Source organism: Rhincodon typus, chromosome 10 (genome assembly GCF_021869965.1).
Source record: "Rhincodon typus isolate 14 chromosome 10, sRhiTyp1.1, whole genome shotgun sequence".
In the NCBI taxonomy this organism is placed as follows: Eukaryota; Metazoa; Chordata; class Chondrichthyes; order Orectolobiformes; family Rhincodontidae; genus Rhincodon; species Rhincodon typus.
This window is the reverse complement of record NC_063341.1, coordinates 80,398,472-80,422,277: the sequence shown is the minus strand read 5'-3', so window position 1 is coordinate 80,422,277 and position 23,806 is coordinate 80,398,472. Positions and strand designations below refer to the sequence as shown.

Genomic DNA, 23,806 nt, shown 5'->3' with positions numbered 1-23,806 from the left:
CACCGTCAGAGGGTCAGTACTGAGGGAGTGTCGCACCGTCAGAGGGTCAGTACTGAGGGAGTGTCGCACCGTCAGAGGGTCAGTACTGAGGGAGTGCCGCACCGTCAGAGGGTCAGTACTGAGGGTGTGCCGCACAGTCAGAGGGTCAGTACTGAGGGAGTGCCGCACTGTCAGAGGGTCAGTACTGAGGGTGTGCCGCACAGTCAGAGGGTCAGTACTGAGGGAGTGCCGCACTGTTGGAGGGTCAGTACTGAGGGGGTGTTGCACTGTCAGAGGGTCAGTACTGAGGGGGTGTTGCACTGTCAGAGGGTCCTTCCCTAAAGGGCATTAGTGAACCAGATGGGTTTTTCCCCAACAATTGGCAATGGATTCATAATCATCACAGTCATATTCCCTTCCTATTCATGTATTTGTTCAGGTGCTTCTTGAATGTTGCTATTGAGTCTGTTTCCACCATCTCGTCTGGCAGCGCATTACAGGTACTCACCACTGTTTGTGTGAAAATCTTACCTCTCACATCTCTTTTAAGCATCCACCATCCCTTACACCTTAAACCTGTGTCCCCTCGTAATTGACCCCTCCACCCTGGGAAAAAGCCTTATACTTTCCACTCTATCCATGCCATTCACAATCTTATAAACTTCTATTAGATTGCCCTTCAGCTTCCAGCATTCCAGTGAAAACAAACACAGATTATCCAACTTTTCTTCATAGCTAAAATCCCCCATACCAGGCAACATCCTGGTAAACCTTTTCTGTACCCTCTCCAGAGCATCCACATCCTTCTGGAAGTGTGGTGATCAGAACTGTGCACGATATTCCAAGTGTGGCGTAACTAAAGTTCTATAAAGCTGCAGCATAACTTGTCTATCCTTATACTCAATGCCCCTTTCCAATGAAGGCAAGCATGCCATAAGTTGTTTTTACTACCTTTTCTACTTGCGCTGCCACATTCAGTGATCTGTGGACCTACACACCTAGATCCCTCTGCATATCAATGCTCCTAAGGGTTCTGCCATTCACTGTATAATTTCTACCTGTACTTGACGTTCCAAATTGCATCACCTCACATTTGTCCAGATTAAACTCCATCTGCCATTTTTCTGCCCATGCCTCCAACTGATACATGTCTTGCTGTATCCTCTGACAATCCTCCTCATGATCTGCAACTCCACCAATCTTTGTATCGTCTGTAAACTTACTAATTCGACCAAGTACATTTTCCTCCAAATTATTTATGTAGACTGCAAGGGTCTATAGCACTGATCCATGTGGAACACCATTAGTGCAAGTCTTCCATTCCGAAAACCATCCTTCCACAGCTACCCTCATGTCCCTTATAACTAAATCAGTTCTGTATCCATCTTGTCAGCTCATCTCTGATACCATGTGACTTCACCTTTTGTACCGGTCTACCACGAGGGACCTTGTCAAAGGCTTTACTGAAGTTCACGTAGGCAACATCAACTGCTTTTCCCTCATCAATCATCTTCATCACCTCCTTAAAAAACTCAAACAAGTTACTGAGGCATGACCTACCCCGTACAAAACTATATAAAAACTGAAAGACACATGGACACTGTAAATCAGAGAGAAGCAAGTTGCTGGTAAAGCTCTGGTAGCATTTGTGGAGGAAAATCAGAGTTAATGTTTTAGCTCTGGTGACCCTTCCTCACCAGACCTGAAACATTAACTCCGATTTTTCTTCACAGATGCTGCCAGACCTACTGAGATTTTCCAGCAACTTTTGTTTTTGTTCCGCACAAAACCATGCTGTTTATCGCTAATCAATCCATTTGTTTCTAAATGTTTAAAGATCTTTTCCCTGAGAATCTTTTCCAATAATTTCCCTGCCAGTGACATGAGGCTCATGTGCCTTTATTTCCTGAATTATCCCTGTTATCCTTTATAAACAATGGGACTACATTGGCTATTCTCCAGTCCTCTGGGAGCTCACCTCAGGCCAAAGTGGATACAGAGATGTCTGTCAATGCTCCAGCAATTTCTTCTCTTACCTCCCTCACTATTCTGGGATAGATCCCATCAGGACCCGGGGACTTACCCACTTCAATACTTTTTAAGACGCACAACACCTCTTCCTTTTTAATAGCAACTTGCCTTAGAAACTTGACATTCCCTTCCCTGAGATCATCCTCCACCATTTCCTTCTCTTTGATGAATACCAACACAAAGTATTCAATTAGGACATCACCTACCTCTTCCGGCTCCACACTGGAATTCCCTCCTTTGTCCTTGAGTGGGCCAACCCTTTCCCTCTCTACCCTCTTGTTTTATTATACATGTATAAAAAGCCTTGGGATTCTCACTAATCCTGTTTGCTAATGACTTTTCATGACCTCTTTTAGCCCTTCTAATTCCTTGTTTAAGTCCTTTCCTATTTTCCTTATACACTTCAAGAGCTTCATCAGTTCCCATCCTCCTAGACCTTACGTATGCTTCCTTTTCCTTTTTGACCAAGGCCATAACATCCCTGGTCATCCAAGGTTCATGTAACTTGCCCATTCCTTATCCTTCATTCTCACAAGAATGTGCCGCTCCTGAACTCTTATCAACTGCTGTTTGAAATACTCCCACATGTCCCGATGTATATTTACCCTCAAACAGCCACCTCTAATCAACACTCTCCAGTTCCTACCTAATATTGTTGTAGATCGCCTTCCCCCAGTTTAACATCTTCATCCCGAGGACTGCTGTTACCCCTATCCATGAGTAACTTAAAACTCACGGTATTATGGTCACTACTCCCAAAATGCTCCCCCACTGATGGTGACCTTGCCAGAAATGCCGTCACCCCATGGAGGAATTCTGAAAAATAATTCCTGCTGCATCACATTCTTCTCGTGGCATCAATGAAATATTCCTCAAGTTTGTCCAGAACTGCTTTTCAGAAAGATTTAATGTGAAAAGCAGCGAGCAGTTCCATTAGCCTTTCAGCTAAATTAGCTTCAATGAAATCACGTCCCATCTCTCTCGACCAATGTCTACTCGCAGATTAGCTGAGTGCCTTAGCTGGCTGATGGCTACCATGACACCAACCCAAGCTTCTGTATCAGAGGTTAACTGGGGCATTAAGCAGCAGGAAAATTTGACAGCACCTTTATGGCAATCACTAGAAATACCAGAGGGTTTTATTCTTCTTGATCCTTTAGTTCCCAAAGTGATAAGGAGTTTTACTGCTAGCTGCTGATCTCTGTAATGAAGATTCATTCTTTCCTTGAACAATTGAAATTCTGTCAGAATGTCACTGGAGTGCCAACCCATGTTCAAATGGACTGATGACTATGCACAAGTAAAGATAGTGTACGCAGAACATTTTATTTCTAGTGTTACTGACATGTTACTGTCTGTGGGATCCTGCTGTGTACCAACTAGCTGCTGCATTTCAACACGAGAACAGTGTCTTCATTCTGTGGGAAGTTCATGGGAGTGTCTTGGCCTGGTGAAAAGTGCTATGGAAATGCAAACGTTACTTTTCTCTGCAGCAATTAGGACTCCAGCCCCCATCACCTTTGCATTGGTGGAGTATTGACCATGTCAGTGCCACACAGATACTGACAAGAGATTTTAGACAGGAAGTAAATTATTGAGAGGATTATACAACACTATGTATTAAAGGAGGTGGAGCTGTATATTATGAGAAGTGAGGGTGGATATTATATGCCTGCTCTGTCCCCACTCCTTGTAATTGTCTATGCAGGCGGTTTCATCCGGAATGGGGTGGGAGGTGAGAGTTGGACACGTTTCCAAATGGAACACACCCTGAGAAGGTGCTAAGGGTGTGAGCCTGTCACCCACTGGGGGCCATGCCTGAGGGTGGTGGTTATACAGGGACACAGAGCTGGGAGATGAGCAGACGCTAGTTTCTTTGTGGGTTTACAGGATCAGAGCCTGTCAGGGAGACAGAACATTCCAGAATTGTCCCAGCAGGGGCTGTACCAGAGGCTGGGACTGTTTCTGGAGGTGTCTGTGTGTGTGTTTGTGACCAGAGCAGCTCGTCACATTCAGGACACAATGAGAGAGAGAGCTCCTCATGGGAGGATCAGAAAAACTGGGCAGGACATCACACAAGCTAACACTCTCCATGTGACAGAACCTCAGCGCAGCTCCCACTCGGAGCATCTCTACCTACCCTTACTCCCACAGTCCCACTCCGCAACCCAACATCCCCTACACTGGAACCCATTGAACACAGGAGCGATACACGGGAAAAAAGGGCAGGGAGCAGTGAGGGGGGAGTGAGGGGTTGGGGCAGTGAGGGAGCAGTGAGTGGGGAGTGAGGGGGTGGGCGCTGAGGGAGCAGCGAAGAGGGAGTGAGGGGGTGGGGCGGTGCGGGAGCAGCGAGGAGGGAGTGAGGGGGTGGGCAGTGAGGCAGCAGCAAGGGGGAGTGAGGAGGAGTTGGGGCAGAGAGAAGGGGAGCAGCAAGGAGGGGAAATGAAGGAGGAGCAAGGGGTGGGAGTGCAGGAGTAATAGAACAATAATGAACAACTAAAGCAACAATCTCCCTCTTTAACCAATGATGTTAAAGGATTGAGATAGATAGAGATAGGAATGGAAACAGAGGTGAGTGAAGTTGAGTTAAATTAGGTCCAGAATGAGGATTATACAAAGCTGTCTCCATCAGGGGAGGAAATCTGTCACCCTTACCTGGTCTGGCCTACATGTGACTCCAGACCCACAGCAATGTGGTTGACTTTCAACTGCCCTCAGAAATGGCCTAGCAAGCCATTCAGTTGTACCAATCACTACAAATTCTCAAAGAAATGAAACTGGACGGATGACCTAGCATTGACCTAGGCACCGGAAAAGACAATGACAGAAACAGCCCTGTCGACCCTGCAAAGTCCTCCTCACTAACATCTGGGGGTTAGTGCCAACATTGGGAGAACAACAGCCTGACATAGTCACACTCACAGAATCATACCTTACAGACAACGTCCCAGACACCACCATCACCATCCCTGGATATGTCCTGTACCAACAGCAGGACAGACCCAGCGGAGGGGGCGGCATAGTGGGATGCAGTCCATAAGACCATAAGATACACGAGCAGATTTAGGCCTTTTAGTCCATCAAGTGTACTTTGCCATTCAATCAGGGCTGATATGTTTGTGAACCCTATTCTCCTGCCTTCTCCCCGCAACCCTAAAACCCCTCACTCATCAAGAACCTGTCTTAACCTCACTCAATGACGACCTCCACAGCCCTCAGTGGCAGTGAGGTCCACACAGTCACTACCCTCTGGCTGAAGAAATACCTTCTCATAGAGCCATAGAGTCTACAGCACAAAAACAGACGCTTCAGCCCAAGTCATCCATGCTGACCAGATTTTATAAACTGACCTAGTCCCATTTGCCAGCGTTTGGCCCATATCCCTTTAAACCTTTGCTATCCATGTACCTGTCCAAATGTCTTTTAAATGTTGTAACTGTACCTGACTCCACCACTTCCTCTGGCAGCTCATTCCATACACGTACCACACTCTGTGTGAAAAAGCTACCACTCAAGGCCCCTTTTAAATCTTTCCCCTCTCACCTTAAATCTAAGCCTTTAGTTTTGGACTCCCCTACCCTGGGCAAGAACTTTGGCTATTCACAGTAACTATGCCCCCCGTGATTTTATTAGCCTCTATAAGTTCATCCCTCAGCCCCCTACACTCCAGGGAAAATGTCTCAGTCTATCCAGCCTCTCCTTACAACTCAAACTTTCCGATCTCAGTAAAATCCTTGTAAATCTTTCTGCACCCTTTCAGTTTAATAACGTCCTTCCTATAGCAGGGCAAACAAAATTGTACGCAGTACTCCGAATGTGTCCTTACCAATGTCTCGTACAGCTGTAACATGACGTCCCAAATCCTGTACTCAGTGCTCTGACTGATGTAGGCAAGCGTCCCAAACACCTTCTCCACTGCCCTGTCTACCTGTGACACCACTTTCAACAAACCATATACTTATACTCCTAGGGTTCTCTGTTCGACAACACTATCCAGGGCCCTACCATTAACTGTGTAAGTCCTGCCTTGGTTTATCTTATCAAAATGCAATACCTCACATTTATCTAAATTAAACTCTATTTGCCACTCCTCAGTCCATTGGACCAATTGATCAACATCCCTTTGTAATCTCAGATAACCTTCTTGGTTGGGCGTGTGGAATGCGCTGCTGGTAGTGGTAGCGGAGTCAGATACTTTAGAGACTTTTAAGCAACTCTTGGATAGGCACATGGAGGATAGTAAAATGTAGGGTATGCAGGGTAGTTTGATCTGAGTAGGATAATAGGTCGGCACAACATTGTGAGCTGAAGGGCCTGTATTGTGCTCTACTGCTGTATGTTCTATGTTCTTCAATGTCCAAAATACCACCAATTATGGTGTCATCCGCAAACTTATTAACCATGCCTCCTATATTCTCATTCAAACTGATGGACAACAGTGGACCCAACATTGATCCTTGTGGTACACCACTGGTCACAGGCATCCAATCTGAACAGCAACCATCTACCACCACCCTATGTCTCCAAATGTAGAACCAATTTTGTAACCAACTGGCTAGCTCTGTCTGGATTCCATGTGATATAACCTCACTAACTAGTCTACAATACAGAACCTCATTGAAGGCCTTGCTAAAGTCCATGCAGACAACGTCCACTACACTGCCTTCATCTATCTCCTTGGTCACATCCTCAAAAACCTCATTCAAGTTTGTGAGACACGATTTCCCACATATAACGCCACACTGACTATCCCTAATCAGGCCTTGCCTTTCCAAATATATGTAAATCCTGTCTCTCAGAATCCCCTTCAACAACTCACCCAGCCCTGATCTCAGACTCATCGATCTTTAGTTCCTTGACTTTTCCTTGCATAAATTTCTTTTTTGAATAATGCCACACATTAGCCACCATCTAGTCTTCTGGCACCTCACCCATGGCTATCAATGATACAAATATCTCTGATAGTTGCCCCACAATTTCGTCCCTAGCTTCACATAATGTCCTGTGATTCATTGATTAGGTCCTGGGGATTTGTCTACCTTTATGTTTTTTTAAGACCTCCAGCACCTCCTCTTCTATAATTCTGTCATAGCTATAATATCCTAGTCCCATGTTCCCATCCATGCCCTGAATTCATCTGCCTTACCTATCAGGCCTCTTGCAATGAAATAACTGCAGTTTAATTTTTAAGGCTTCCCTCATTCTCTGCTGTGATCTTGTCTGCCATGTCTATTTAACTTCTGTACCAGCTTCAACCTTCTCTCTTGTCTCACTACTGCTTATGGTCCAACCCCCTGCCAGTCTGGTTAAAACCCTCCTGAGTAGCTCTAACAAATCCTTCCATCAGGACATTGGACCCTGCCAATTCAAGTGCAACCCATCCCTCTTGTACAGGCCACTTCTGCCCCAGAAGAGATCCTAATGACCCAAAAATCTGAAACCCTTCCTCGTGCTTCATCTCAGTTCGAAAGGGTGTCTCTTCATTCTGAGGCTGCACCCTCGGGTCCTAGCCTCTCTTACTAGTGGAAACATCTTCTCCACGCCCACTCTATCCAGGCCTCTCAGTATTCTGTAAGTTTCAATCGGTTTCTAAACTCCATCGAGTACAGACCCAGAGTCCTCAACCGCTCCTCATATGACAAGCCCTTCATCCTCAGGATCATTCTTGTAAACCTCCCCTGGACCCCCTCCAAAACTAACACATCCTTCCTTAGATACAGGGTCCAAACCTGCTCACAATATTCCAAATTCAGTCAGACCAGACCAGGGATTTGCTCTAGGAGTCCTCAACATTGAGTCCGGACCCCATGAAGTCTCATGGCTTTAGATTAAACATGGGCAATGAAACTTCCTGCTGATTACCACATACCATCCTCCTTCAGCTGATGAGTCAGTATTCCTCCATGTTAAACAACATTTAAAGGAAACACTGAAGATGGCAAGGGCACAAAATGTACTGTGGGTGGGGGATTTCAATGCCCACCACCAAGAGTGACTCAGCAGCAGTATTACTGATCGAGCTGGTCAGGTTCTAAAGGACACAGCTGCTAGACTGGGTCTGCGGCAGGTGGTGAAGGAACCAACAAGAGGGAAAAACATACTTGACCTTATCCTTACCAATCTGCCAGCTGCAGATGCATCTGGCCATGACAGTATCGGTAAGATATAACAGTACTCTGAGCAACGAAATGTCTGATTTTAGTCCAAAATATTCGCCCTCTTACCCTAAACCTCTGACTGACTGTTATAATTTCACAGCTGTATGTTTTATCGTTCACTGGGTTTTCCTCAGCACTCAGCTCTTAGAACCTGACACAAGCTTCTCGTTATTTCCCTGTTCTACTCTGTGCTCTTTGACATCCTGGAGTTCTGGATTTGAGCTTTGCAGCCTTCTCTTTGTTGGAACATGTTTGTTCTGAAGCCTCTCTATGAGCCTCTTCACTACCACCCACTGCTCTGACACAGATTCACCTTCTAATGGCTGTTGTCAGGCCATTTTTACCAAATCAGATTTCCATTTAATAAAATTGGCCCTTTCCTACTTCAAAAACGTTACTCCTGTCTGTCTTTGTGCTTCTCCATAACTACACTCAATCTCAAAATTTGATCTCCCAATGCTCCAGCATCCACTTGTCCCTATTCATTCCCAAAAACTAAGCTCCAAACTGCTCTAACATTGCAGAAAAAGTTTCTTACTCTGAAACTCCAACCCGTTTACAATAACCTATCATTTCCTACATTCTACCAGCTCGGAATTGTTCATTTATTCACTCTTTTGGTTTACTGCCCTCAAATGAATGGTTAATTCCTGCTCTTATCTAGTCTTCTATTCAATTAACCCCAATCTTGGGTAGCATCTTGTCAAACACATGAATCATAGCCTATTACACATAGCATTCAGAAGGATAATCAACATCTCAGATAAACCCACTCTTCAGATTTCAATGTAATGTCAGCTTTGACCTGCACAGGTAGCTGGAACTATGACTGGGAGCAGGAGAAGATCAGAAAATAATTTGTCGCCTCCATGTAGCTTTGAAAGAAAAGTTAATTATCAAACAAAAAGGCAAAAGCCGTTAAAGGTGTCGCAACAATTATTGCTGTGGACTTACACTTGTCTCAGCAGGTACCCCAGGACCAAAATCCACCCCAGTAGATGTGGTCTTTGGGTCTTTATCTTCATACTCTGTGATTTCATAATAATATTCATCCTCGTAACGCTTCGTATCATATTCACTGGGGTCATATTCCTCAACATCGTAAGCTTTGAATTCATGGTCATTATCACTGGTTCCTTTGCTGGAAGAAGCTTTGGCACTGTGCCCAGTGGGGTCATGCTCAGTGGGATCATGCCCAGTGGGGTCATGCCCAGTGGGATCATGTCCAGTGGGATCTTGCCCAGTGGGATCTTGCCCAGTGGGATCTTGCCCAGTGGGATCATGCTCTTTCTCATCATATTCCTTGTCGTCATATTCATTGAGATCGTACATTTTGAAATCATACTCATTGAAGTCATACTCGTTGAGATCCTGTTCCTTTTCCTCAGTCTCTTGCTTTTCAAAATGATAACCCTCTCCAGTCAGATATTCATCTTTATAGTCTTCTTCAATGTTTGTCTTATTGTTGTCCGATTGAAGTTCAGAGTGTTTGGGAAATGAGAATGAAATGAGCATTGTGTTAGCAAGGCTGAAAGCTGAATCATACAGTACACTGCATTGCAAAGTAGCCCAGGAGATGGTCAAGGTCACACTCAGTGATTCTTGAGTGAATTGGGATAATCATGTCCCAAAGGAGAGCTGAATGGATCACTATGTTTACTGCATTGGGAAGTAGGCTTATTATTTTGAAAAGAACATTTGAAAGAACTGTATGCACAAGTTAGGGTTATATAAACTAAAAAGCAATTACTCATTATTACAGCTTGAAATGAACAAGGAAATGAAGAGGACATTTCCTCTGATATTACCACCTCTGGGAAATCTTTGCAAGCAATTCTCAGCGTAGAGATAGTGACTGCATCAGAATGTTTAACATGACTTTGCTTTGTTTCATTTCAGTTATTATGGAAGGTTCAAAGACTCAAAATTTTAAAAGTCATTGGATGGAGTTTGGTAAACGCTCTTGACCACTTGGCATCCTGTTTAATCATGGGGACTGTGACTACAGGCTTTCTGGAATTCTGGGAACAATCTAAGAGCTTGAACAAAGAGTGACGTAGGATCTTAAGGAGCGACATAACTCAGTTTGAATTTTGATCAGCTGGTGGTTTTGTGCATAGGGTGAGCTGTAGAGGGAGTGGGAGGGAATTTGTGTGGAGCAGAAGGCCCAGCACAGAGCAGTTGAGCTGAATGGCCCATTTCCATGCTGGAAATATTTTGTAACTCTATTAATGAGCAGGACAGAATTAAACTCCAGAGAAACCCAAAACCATGTTAGAAAAAAACCCAAAGAACTGCAGATGTTGGAAATCAGAAACAAAAACAGAAATTGCTGGGAAAACTTAGAACAGAAGAAGGGTCACTGGACCCGAAACATTAATTCAGCTTTCACTCCAGATGCTGTCAGACCTGCTGAGTTTTCCCAACAATTTCTGTTTTTGTTTCTAAAACCATGCAGTTTGATACAATCGGGTCAAATCTCATTGAGACCTCCTCCATTACCAGGGAGTAACTCAGTATATGTCCAAGCTTTGCCAGTGTTGTGGTGGTCCTGACATTAATGGGATTGTTCATGTTGTAATGACAGTGCCAGTGTGAACAGACTGCATCTCCCATTGTGCTGTTGTTGCTGGGTGAGTCTGCAACAGAGGACATTAGCATGGAACCAGGCCATTCAGGGGCCTGTCCGAAAGCATTTCCTCACACAGAGTGCAGTGAATCTGAAACTCTCTCCCCAGGAAGGGCACAGATTCTGGGGTCACATGAACGTAGAGGTCAATGGATTCTGATTTGTCAAAGGCTTTAACTAAGCAAGTCAAGAGGATCAACTAGGGGCATAATTTTAAACTGAAATGCAGGAGGATTAGAGAGGATTTGAAGGAAGGTTTTTCCACCCAGAGGGTGGTGGGGGTCTGTAATGAACTGCCTGGGAGGGGAGTTGAGGCAGGAAACCTCACAACCTTTAAAAATTACTCGGATGAGCACTTGAAATAACCTGCAAAGCTACGCACTAAACGCAAAGTTGCTGAGTGGTTAACACTGCTGCCTCACAGCGTCGGGGACCCAGGCTTGATTCCAGCCTCAAGCGACTATCTGTGTGGAGTTTGCACGTTCTCCCTGTGTCTGCGTGGGTTTGTTCTGGTTTCCTCTCACGGTCCAAAGATGTGCAGGTTAGGGTGGATTGGCCGCATGAAATATAGGGATAGGGATAGGGTGAGGGGATGGGTCTGGACTGAATGCTCTTTGGAGGGTTGATGTGGATTTGACGGGCCGAATGGCCTGCTTCCCCACCATAGGGATCCTATGAAAGTGAGAGAAGAGGAGTTTTACTGAAGCTTTGATGGGACAGACTAGATGGGCTGAAGGTCATCTTCTGTACTGTGTGATTCAATTATTCCATAATGTCACGTGGATAAGGTTAAAACACAGGTCAGTTACGGTCAAGTTAAATGCCAGAAAAGGGTCACAGAGCTCAGATAACTTCCTGTTGTTCCAAACATCTCAGCAGGAAATGGTTCAAATCATTCAGACAACGGAGCTCAACAGACCCCAGTGGAAGATGTACTGAATCAAACAAAGTCAAATCAATGTTCAAACTTTTATCCTGAAGCATTATCTCTTGCTTTGATTCACATTTATCGTCATGTTAAATAGAATCAGCAATTTCTGGAGAAAGCAGAAGCAAAATGAATGGATTTACCTCAAACAAATTGACCAATTTGTAATTCACCAAATCCAATACAAACAGCATTTTCTCAAAGACTTTGTAAAAATGCAGAAAATTCATGATGTTATTGGCAAAAGAAACTAAAATGCTGAAGAAATATTCAGGTTGACAGCAGTCACTTCCAGATGTGCCTCTCATACTGAGTAGTTCAACAACTCACAGTATTCCTTCCTGAGAGAGATTGGGGCACAGTCCAATAGCGCAGCCTTTCATTCGACCACTTACAATCTCCATGACACTCTATGGAGGTCGACATTACATCTGAGAGTCTTTCTGTGTACTTTGGAACCCTCACAAGCCTGGACATCGATCTCTCAGGCCAGAAAAAGACATCAAGGTTAATGTAAATCTGTTAAAGTTGTACATGGGACGGACTGAGGGAATTCTGACAATACACAAATCAGGAGTAAAATTCTTTGAAAACCACAATCCTTACAGTTTCTTTTTACCTCGTTAGCTTTCTCTTGGGCTGCTGAGCTGGTCGTTCCTTCATAAGTTTCGTAGTAATATTCCTCTCCTGTCTCCTCTGGCAGCACATTGTTCACAACCTGAGTTCAAAGCAAAATAATGAGACAAAACAAAATAAGATTTAATTCATGAAACAGTTGAATTAAGTCTCAGATTGGCCGTAGAGCCAGGGAGGATTAGACATGATTGGGGAATGACGAGGGAGGGTTTTTTAGGGAGGTGAACGGGTGGTTTCAAGGATCATTCAGGTCATCAGAGATCTTCCAATCTTGACTCCTCGGAAGATCTTGATCAGTTTTTGCTACATTTGGCCCAACCTGAAGTTTTGATGATTGGTGGCTGGAAAAGTGCTGCTTCCTCTTCTGAGTTGTAAAAGTTTTTTTGGAAGTAATCTTTGTCGCCATGTTCTTAGTTATAGTTTGTCCAACATCCTTCTTCTGTTTGATGAATGAAATGGATTTCTTTCTCTGAAAAATGTGGTGAGAGATGGAATGGAAAAAAGCATAAATAATGATGACCCGAAAACGGGGAAACATGAGACTCTCAGGCCAAGGGTCCGCTTCAAAATCCTTCCCGTTTCCAGCTGCTTCCAAAAAAATTGATGATTTGTAAAGGTGGGGGGGATTGAGGGAAAGGCCAGAGGGATGGGAAGAGAGGAAGGGAAGGGAAGGGTCTGGGGATGGATGTGAGGGAAGTATAGAGGGAGAAAGGGATTATGGGACAGGGTGGGCAGCAGTGAGTGAGGAAAATGAGGATAGGAGTTGCTATGGAGAGAGAATGAATGATAGCTCTGATGAGGATGACAAGAGAATGACAGACAGGATGAGATACAGTCGAAGACTGGGTGGACAAAGATAACAGACCATGCTGACATTTGGAGGCTAGTCTCCTGGTTACCTCAGTTGGGAATTCTGTCTGCTCCAATGTTGGCATTTCCTCAGTTGGATGATAGTCAAACTCTATAAAGTCTCCATCACTATAATCATAGTCATATTTGAATATTTCTTCCGCAGAGTGCTGTATCATGAAGGGAAATACAATCACAGTTATGTTAGTTGCAATCCAAGGGAGACTTGGCCAAGCAGAAGCACATTGAAGGAAATGAAAAGATGTTCAGATAAATGAGGAAAACCTTGACACTGTGCATGATATACAGTGGGTGCTGACCAATCAGCAGCTAGTTTTACATTGACAGCAAGTGCCAAGATCCCCCTTATGCATGTTTTCATTCAGTTGCCAATGTTCACAACTTCCAACGAGCTGTTTCTGAAAGAGGAGAGCTTCAGGACTGGAAGATCCCATTTGTTTTCTATCTCATGCTGTGGCTCTGCAGAGCTGAGTCTTAATGGGCAGTTTATTAGTAACTTTCCAAAAGGAATGGGGAAAATGAAGAAGTAAACATTACATGTTTACAGGAAAAGGTTAAGGGAATGGGATTAATTGGATAGCTCTATGAGAAAGCAGGCATGACATGATGGAGTGGCCTTGTGTGCTGTAAGATGTTGTGCTTTTTTTCAACTTTGCCAGTTCACTCTCTGTTAGAGCAGTGTCAGCATTAACAGATCACTTGTGGCAATGTGTCCAAAGCAGTGGGAACAATTCTGGTCTTAAGGGGAAAGTGAGTAACACAGCAACATCAGAAAGAAGAATAGACCATTCGGCCCTTTGAACTTCTCTGCTGCTCACCAGGATAATGGATGACCATGCCATTCCACACCTAATTCATTCCCAGTTTTCCTGAAGTGAAAATCCCCAGGTTTAAGTAGAGTTACTGATGGACCCTCCACAACTCTGGAAGGGAGAGAATTCCACAGATTATCTCCTGACCCTGGGATTCTGATCCTGTGTTCTAGATTCTCCAGAGTTGGGGGGGGGTGGCTGAATTTCTCAATGTCAACCTTATCAAACCCCTTTCGTATCCTGGATGTTTCAATGGCATCCCCACTCATTCCACTAAACCCCAGAGAACATAGAACATACGTCACGGGAACAGGCCCTTCGGCCCACCTTGTCTGTGCTGGCCACGATGCCATTCTAAACTAATCCCATCAGCCTGGACATGGCTCACATCCATCTGCTCCCTACCTGTTCATGTATCTGTCTAAATGCCTCTTAAACATTGCTGTTGTATCTGCTTCTACCACCTCCCATGGCAGCTCAATCCAGGCACCTACCACCCTCTGTGCCTTTCACATGTCTCCTTTAAACTTTCCACTCTCAACCTCTCAACCTATGCCCCCTAGTATTTGACATTTCCTCCCTGGGAAAAAGACACTGACTATTCACCCTATCCATGCCTCTCATAATTTTATAAACTTCTGTCAGGTCACCCCCTCAGCCTCCGACTCTCTAGTGAAAACAATCCGAGTTTGTCCAACCTCTCCTTATAGCTAATACCCTCCAATCCAGGCAACATCCTGGTAAACCTCTTCTGCACCCTCTCCAAAGCCTCCACATTCCTCCGATAGTGTGGTGACTAGATCTGCACACAATACTCCAAATGTGGCCTCACTAAAGTCTTACACAGCTGCAACATGACTTACCAACTTCTATACTCAATGCCCCGACCGATGAAGACAAGCATGCCGTATGCCTTTTTTACCACCTTATCAACTTGCTTTGCCACTTTCAGGGAGCTATGGACTTGCACCCCAAGATCCCTCTGTATAACAATGTTGTTCAGGGTCCTGCCATTTACTGTACACTTTCCTCTTGCATGTGATCTCTAAATGTGCATCACCTCACACCTGTCTGGATTAAACTCCATCTGCCATTTCTCCACCCAACTTTCCAACTGATCTATAACCTGCTGTATCCTTTGAGTACCTTCCTCATAATCCACAACTGCACCAATTTTCCTGCTTTCTGCAAACTTACTAATCAGACCGCCTACATTTTCATCTAAATCATTTATATAAATTATAAACATCAGAGGTCCTAGCATTGATCATTGCAGAACATCTCTGGTCACAGACCTCCAGTCAGAAAAGCATCTCCAGCCAAGAAGCATTTATCAAGGCTAGGAGGCTGGGAACACACGAAGCAAGGGTGGGATACAAGGAAAGCTGAAAGAACTTAAGAAAGGAGTCAGAAGGGCTAAAAGGAGTCATGAAAAGTCATTGGCTAACAGGATTAAGGAAAATCCCAAGGCTTTTTATACATATATAAAGAGTTAGAGGGTAGGCAGGCAGAGGGTTGGCCCACTCAAGGACAGGGAAGGGAATTTATGTGTAAAGCCAGAGGAAATGGGTGAGGTATTAAATGAGTACTTTGCATCAGTATTCACCACAGAGAAGGACTTGGTGGATGATGAGGCTGGGAAAGGGTGTGTAGATAGTTTGGGTCATGTTGGGATCAAAAGGGACAATGTATTCGGGGTCTTGAAAAACATTAAGGTAGACAAGTCCCCAGGGCCTGATGGGATACATCCCAGAATACTGAGAGAGGCAAGGGAGGAAATTGCTGGGGCCTTGAGAGAAATCTTTGTATCCACATTGGCTACAGGGGAGGTCCCAGAGGATTGGAGAATAGCCAATGTTATTCCTTTGTTTAAGAAGGGTGGCAAGGATTATCCAACTAATTACAGGCCGGTGAGCCTTACGTCAGTGGTAGGGAAATTATTGGAGAGGATTCTTTGAGACAGGATTTACTCCCACCTGGAAATCAGTGGGCGTATTAGCGAGAGGCAACATGGTTTTGTGAAGGGGAGGTCGTGTCTCACTAACTTGGTTAAGTTTTTTGAGGAAGTGACAAAGATGATCGATGAGGGTAGGGCAGTGGATGTTGTCTACATGGACTTCAGTAAGGCCTTTGACAAGGTCCCTCATGGCAGGCTGACACAGAAGGTAAAGTCACATGGGTCAGAGGTGAGCTTGCAAGATGGATAAAAAACTGGCTTGGTCATAGACAGAGGGTAGCAGTGGAAGGGTGTGTTTCTGAATGGAGGGCTGTGACTAGAGGCGTTCCTCAGGGATCAGTGTTGGGACCTTTTCCGTTTGTAATATATGTAAATGATTTGGAGGAGAATGTAACTGGTCTGATTAGTAAGTTTGCTGATGACACAAAGGTTGGTGGAATTGCAGATAGCGATGAGGATTGTCAGAGGATACAGCTGGATATCGATCAGTTGGTGACTTGGGCAGAGACATGACAGATGGAGTTTAATCCAGAAAAATGTGAGGTAATGAATTTTTGCAGGTCCAATCCAGATGGAAAATATACAGTAAATGGCAGAACCCTTAAGAGTACTGATAGGCAGAGGGATCTGGGTGTACAGGTACACAGGTCACTGAAAGTGGCAAAGTAGGTGAAAAAGGTAGTCAACAAGGCATATGGCATGCTTACTTTCATTGGCCGGGGCACTGAGTTTAAAAATTGGCAGGTAATGTTGCAGCTTTATGGAACCTTAGTGAGACCGCATTTGGAATATTGTGTTCAATTCTGGTCGCCACATGACCAGATGGATGTGGTGGCTTTGGAGAGGGTACAGAAAAGATTTACCAGGATGTTGCCTGGCATGGAAGGCATTAGCTATGAGGAGAGGTTGAAGAAACTTGGGTTGTTCTCACTGGAATGATGGAGATTGAGGGGCGACCTGATAGAGGTCTACAAGATTATGAAGGGCATGGACAGAGTGGACAGTCAGAAGCTTTTTCCCAGGGTGGGAGAGTCAGTTACCAGGGGCCATGGGTTTAAGGTGTGAGGGGCAAGGTTTAAAGGTGATGTACGAGGCAAGTTTTTTACACAGAGGGTGGTGGGTGCCTGGAACTCACTGCCGGGGGAGGTAGTGGAAGCAGATATGATAATGACTTTTAAAGGGCGTCTTGACAAATACATGAATAGGATGGGAATAGAGGGATACGGTCCCCGGAAGGGTAGGGGGTTTTAGTTATGACAGGCAGCATGTCAGTGCAGGCTTGGAGGGCCGAAGGGCCAGTTCATGTGCTGTAATTTTCTTTGTTCTTTGTACTTTGTTCTCTCCACATCTACACTCTGTCCTCTATGACCAAGCTAATTTTGTATCTAACTGACCAACTCCCCATGGATCCCATGTGACTCAATCTTCTGGACCAGGCAACCATGAGGGTCCTTGTTAGTTGCTTCAGTAAAATCCATGTAGACAACATCCAATGCCCTACCCTCATCAATCATCTTCGTCACTTCTTCAAAAAAACTCAATCAGATTTGTGAGACAAGACCTCCTCCCCCCACACAGCCCTACTGACTGTCCCTAATAAGTCCATTCTTTTCCAAATATGAGTAAATCCTATCCTGTCTCCAGTAATTTCCCTATCACGGATGTAAGGTTTACCTGTCTATAATTTCCTGGATTATCCCTGTTGTCCTTCTAAAACAAAGAAACAAAATTGTCTATTCTCCAGTCTTCTGGGACCTTACCTGTGGCTAAAGATGACACAAGGATCTCTGTCAAAGCCTCAGCAATCTACTCTCTTGCCTCCTTTGCGAACTATACAGTGAATGGAAAAGCCCTGGGGAAAATTGATGCACAGAGAGATCTGGGTGTTCAGGTCCATTGTACCCTGAAAGTGGCAATGCAGGTCGATAGAGTGGTCAGGAAGGCATACGGCATGCTTTCATTCATCGGACGGGGTATTGAGTACAAGAGTTGGCAGGTCATGTTACAGTTGTATAGGACTTTGGTTCGACCACATTTGGAATACTGCGTACAGTTCTGGTTGCCACATTACCAAAAGGATGTGGATGCTTTGGAGAGGGTGCAGAGGAGGTTCACCAGGATGTTGCCTGGTATGGAGGGCGCTAGCTATGAAGAGAGTTTGAGTAGTTTAGGATTGTTTACATTAGAAAGACGGAGGTTGAGGGGGGACCTGATTGAGGTCTACAAAATCATGAGAGATATAGACAGGGTGGATAGCAAGAAGCTTTTTCCCAGAGTGGGGGACTCAATTACTAGGGTCATGATTTCAAGGTGAGAGGGGAAAAGTTGAAGGGAGATATGCGTGGAAAGTTCTTTACGCAGAGGGTGGTGGGTGCCTGGAACGCGTTGCCAGCGGAGGTGGTAGAGGCGGGCACGATAGCATCATTTAAGATGCATCTAGACAGATACATGAATGGCCAGGGAGCAGAGGGATACAGATCCTTGGAAAATAGGCGACAGGTTTAGATAGAGGATCTGGATCGACGCAGGCTTGGAGGGCCAAAGGGCCTGTTCCTCTGCTGTAATTTTCTTTGTTCTTTGTTCTTTGTTCTTCAGTATCCTGGGACAGATCCCATCAGGCCCTGGGGATTTATGTACCTTAATGTGTTCAAGGCACCTAACAGCTCCTCCTCCTTCAACATAACCCACCCCTCCCTCACTAACCTTACCATTCATCATGTCCTTCTCCTCAGAGAACATCAATGCAAAGTATTCATTAAGTACTTCCTCTGGTTCCAGGCATAAATTCCCTCCTTTGTCCTTGAGTGGACCTACCCTTTCCCTGGGTTACCCTCTATTCCCAGACATGAATGTCGACCAAATTACTCAGGGCAATGTTACATGATAACCCCCTGGACCCAGGGAGCAACCAGGTGACCCATCAGGGCCCTCCTGCACTGCAGGTCCGTCCTCCCTTCAATACGGAGAGCAACACTGCCCACCATATTCCAGCTGTCAGCCCCCCAAACTCCAGGACAATTGGATAAAGGTCTCTTTATTACTGTCCCACAATCCCCTTGGAGGGAAGGCCAGCATGCCATTTGCTTCCCGAATTACTTGCTGTACCTGCATACTTTCCCTCTCTGTGTGCTTTGTACAAGTTCACCCAAGTCCCAAAACCTTGCGGAATGATGCAGGTGCCGTACCTTACCCAACATGGTGCCAAGATTCCAGATCTGGAAATCCGGGAAAGGGAGCAGCTTGTTATTCACACATGGAGAAACCTCACCACTGCAGGGTTATTTAAAACTGCAACTTAGGCTGATTTTCTTGTGCTGGAATGATGCCCATTTCCCAGATTGTGTAATTGATGACTTTTTAAAGCACCAATGTTCATACATGTGAAAAGTGGATGCTGTGTGCTCAGAAGAGAAAGACATTGTAGCTGAAGATTTCAGTTGGGATGGTGACGTTCTAAAACATGTCAAGATTAATAAGGAGGAGATATTAGATGTTTTAGTGGGCACAGAGGTGCATAAGCCCCCAGGGCCTGATGAGCTGGATCCCAGGCTGCCACGCGAGACAAGGGAGGAGATTGCAGGGGTCCTGACGGAGAATTTAATACTTCACTGGATACAGGTGAAGTGCCAGATGACTGAAGGATAGCCAATGCGGTTCCTATGTTCAAGAAGGGCAGCAGGGATAGGCCAGGGAATTACAGACCAGTTAGTCTGGTGTCAGTGACAGGGAAATTATTGGAAAAAATCTGATTTAATCAATATTTGGAAAGGCAGGGATTGATCAGAGATAGTCAGCATGGATTTGTTAGAGGGAGATCCTGTCTGGCTAAATAAGTTGAGATTTTATTTTGAAAAGGTGACTAAATATATTGATGAGGGTAGTGCAGTTGATGTGGTTTATATGGACTTCAGTAAGGCCTTTGACAAGGTCCCACATGGAAGGCTGGTCCAGAGGGCAGGTTGGAAAAGTGGATCTGAAACTGGCTCACAAATAGGAGGCAAAAGGTAATGATGGAAGTTGTTTTTGTGATTGGAAGCTTGTGATCAGCAGTGTACCACAAGGGTCAGAGCTGGGACCCTTTTGTACATTAACAACTTGGACGTGAATGTAGAAGTATAATTTGTATGTTTTCAGATGACACAATAATTGATGGTGCCATTGACATTGAGGAGGATGGTCTCAGGCTACAGGCTGATATTGATCAGCTGGTAAATTGAGCAGAGCAATGGCAGATGGAATTTAATCGCATTAAGTGTGAGGTGATGCATCTTGGGAGGTCTAATGAGGGAAGGATATACACAATGAATGGTAGGTCCCTAGGGAATACTGAGGAACAAACGGACATTGTCTACAGGCCCATGGATCCCTGAAGGTGCCAGCACAGGTAGACAGGGTGGTGAAGAAGGCACACAGGATGCTTGTCTTCATTAGCCACTGTGTGCAATATAGGAGCAAGGAAGTCTTGTTGCAACTTTATAAAGCATTGGCCAGAGCACAGTTCAAATACCACACTATCTGAAGGACGTGACTGCACTGGAGATGGTACAGAGGGCATTCACCAGGATGGAGTGGAAAGTCTCAGTTATGAGGAGAGACTGGATAGGCTGGGTTGGATTTCCCTGCAGCAGAGGAGGCTGAGGGGACTCTGATTGGGGTATATAAAGTTATGAGAGGCATAAACAGAGTAGATTGTGAGAATCTTTTCCCCATGGCAGATGTGTCTAAAATCAGAGGGCAAATGTTTAAGGTGAGGAGCAAGTGATTTAGCGGGGAGCTGCAGAAAAATGTTTTCATCCAAAGGGTTTTATAAGTAGGGAATGTGCTGAGAGAGGGTGGTAGAGGCAGGTACTCTCACAATATTTAATAAGCATCTGGATGAGTACTCACAATGCCAGGACATAGTATGGACCAAGTGCAGGTAAATGGGATTAGTGTAGTTTGGTGTTTGTTGGCTGGCATAGACATGGTGGGCCAAAGGGCCTGTTTCTGTGCTCTATGGCAATAAATTTGTCAAGCTATTAACTCATTTCAATTCCCCAGAGCTCTAATTTTTAAAAAACACAGTCAGCTGCCTCTGTGAGTTGAAAGAATGGTGCTTGCAATTTCAATATCTGATAGTTGACATAAGCCTGAGGGCTATGATTGTAGTGTGTCATACTATTCAACTTCCTCCACAAACTACATTTTGTCATGAAGTTGGGGTGGGCCTGTGAGCTCACTGTTTGATTGACAATTCTGAGATGGGGTTCTAAATATATACAAATGTTTATTCTTATTGCATTAAGTAACAAAAGGATTTAATATATTGAATGGGTTTTCATCAGTGAGACATTTTTAATATTCTGTGAAGTCTGTAAATAAATGATGCTGATGTTTAAATTTGCTTAAGTTCAAAACAGGCCTACATGGTCCAGTGGTGGAATTCCATCTTATGTTAAAGCTGTGTGGTGAGTTTTGTAAGTGTGGGATGGTGGGTTACAATGACTGCTTTGCTTGTTGTGAACAGCTGAAGGCTTGTGCTGTTTGATAGGATTTGCCAATCTTTGGGGCATTCAGACTGCATGCCTGGCATCACACCCGCACTGAAACGCATATACCAGATTACTCATCTGTATCAGAGGGAAAACGTCTTTTTGATTTGATAACAGTATCCTGTTTGCGACAAACACCACCCACAGTGCCACTGTATCACAGCAGCACTAAACAACCAGCCAAATGAGTTGTGGCAGTGGGTGTGTGACCTTTCGGAATCTCTCTTCAAAGTAACAGGCACAGATTCAATGACCTCGTTCTATGCTGCACCATTCCAGTTTATCGGATCCAAAATACAATGGAAAGGTGCTCAACAGAAGTTGAGACAATGGGCACTTATAATACCATCATGTACAAGGCTACAAATCTCGTGCTGAGAAATGGGATGAGAACAAATAGAATGTTGACGACGAGCACAGACACAATGGGCCAAAGGGCCTTTTCCTGTGCTGCAACATCTCCACAACTCTCTCAGCTTCTGACAGAGATGAAGAGGCTCAGAAACAAGAGAAACTCCTGACCCATAGTCTCACGCCTGAACATATTTATGTCACAATTTCCATGTCTCCTGTCTGTTATTTGAATGTCGATCTAAACATTGTAATTCCAACTCTAACCACTGGAGATGCTACAAGGCCCCTCAAACGTTTATAGTAGGAGTGCTCAACAACATTTACCTGCAACATACTAACATTTCAGATTGGTATGGAACAGAGCCACCCAGTTTAAACGGATCTGCAAGTTACAGAGACACAGATGTAGAGCAAACCTTCAGATTCCAAGACCCAGTGAGCACCACACACCAAACAGTGACTTCATGGAGTTTGGAGGCTTCGCTTTAATGGAGCATGTGAGAAGATTTCAAGACTAGGGGGTAGATTTTTAAGTGAGAAGAGAGAAATTTTAAAAAGACATGAGGGGAAAATTTTTTACACAGACGGTTGTTCGTGTGTGGAATGAACTTCCTGAGGAAGTGGTGGATGTGGGCACAATTACAACGTTTAAAAGACATTTGGATAAGTACACAAATAGGAAAGGTTTAGAAGGAAATGGGCCAAGCGCAGGCAGGAGAGAGTGGTTTAGTTTGGAATTATGTTCAGCATGGACTGGTTGGACCAAAGGGTCTGTTTCTGTGCTGTATGACTCTAAAACTGATATGAATCCCCATTTCCTCTCCCTCCCTCTCTCTCACACACTCCCTCTGTCTTTCTCCTGTTTTCCCTCCCTCCCTTTCTGTCCCTCTCTCCATCTCCCTTTGTCAGTCCCTGCTTTCTAATTTGATCGAAAGGTTGATGCAGGAGCTGAAAGAAACCAACATTTTCTATTTTATTCAGTCTGTTACGTGGACTGTCTTGGCTGGAGAATGAGCCCAGACTCGTTTCGGCTCAAACCTCTGGGGAGCTGAGGAGATTTATTTTTTACGCTGTGAGTTGTTGAGACCTGGAATGTGCTGCCTGAAAGAGCAGTGGAAATGGATTCAATAATAACTTTCAAAAGGGAATGGGGGATAATACAGGGAAAGGGAATAATAATTGCAGGGTCATGGGGAAAGACCAGAGGAGTGTGACTGGAAAAGATCTTTAAAAGAACCGGAATAAAATGGATGGTATGAATGGCTTCCTCCTGTGAGTCTGTTTACAGAGACTAAACATTAGATAAAGGTGTTCATATAAACAAAGTTTCTGTAACTTTCTGTGGGACAGGGAAGTTTTTGTTGAGGACTCCTGTTTGACAGAACACGTCAAAAAGTTGAAACATTGGCAACAAATAGAACCTTCATGTGAAAGTGGTGAAAGGGTTTCTCTAATGGCCTGATTAATAACTCAAGAGAAGGACAAAGTGAGGAGTAAAAACAGAGTTAGTGATATCAGACACAACCAGCAAAATCTATTTGCCTGGTTTGCGTTGTCACCAAATCAAAACTTTTAATTTGGTGGGAAAATGTGACCAGAAACTACAGCGCCCAATCAGAATGTGTTCCTGGAGGCTACAAGAGGCTTAACTAATTGAAAACACACGAGAGGCCAGGTGAAAAAGACACAGCTTCCTGGAGCAGGGACACTGTGAACACAATGACGCTCAGGACAAGAACAGGACCACCAGAGGCAAAGAAAACAAACTCAGAATGAAATACAGGTAACCGAGGCAGTTATGTGAAAGCACAGGGAGTATATCATGCAGTTTGGGGCAGCCAGTACAAGAGCCAAATAGCAGGTGTGAGAGGCAATGGGTGAGAGCAGGCTCTTTGGAAACAGGTCACTCATCCTGGTGTGT

The 23,806-nt window shown here is 44.5% G+C and overlaps 1 protein-coding gene across 1 annotated transcript in view; it reads right to left on the bottom strand.

Moving 5' to 3' along the window:
• The window catches only part of LOC125484146 (collagen alpha-1(XI) chain-like), a 90,234-nt gene that overhangs the window by 51,893 nt on the left and 14,535 nt on the right, over positions 1–23,806 (bottom strand). Inside the window, exons 6-10 of the mRNA XM_048601575.1 lie at positions 13,261–13,380; positions 12,681–12,830; positions 12,345–12,443; positions 9,123–9,626; positions 6,830–6,888 (exon numbers count right to left, since the gene is read on the bottom strand). Coding sequence (XP_048457532.1) covers positions 6,830–6,888; positions 9,123–9,626; positions 12,345–12,443; positions 12,681–12,830; positions 13,261–13,380 — 932 coding nt within the window. The remainder of the gene's footprint in view (positions 1–6,829; positions 6,889–9,122; positions 9,627–12,344; positions 12,444–12,680; positions 12,831–13,260; positions 13,381–23,806) is intronic.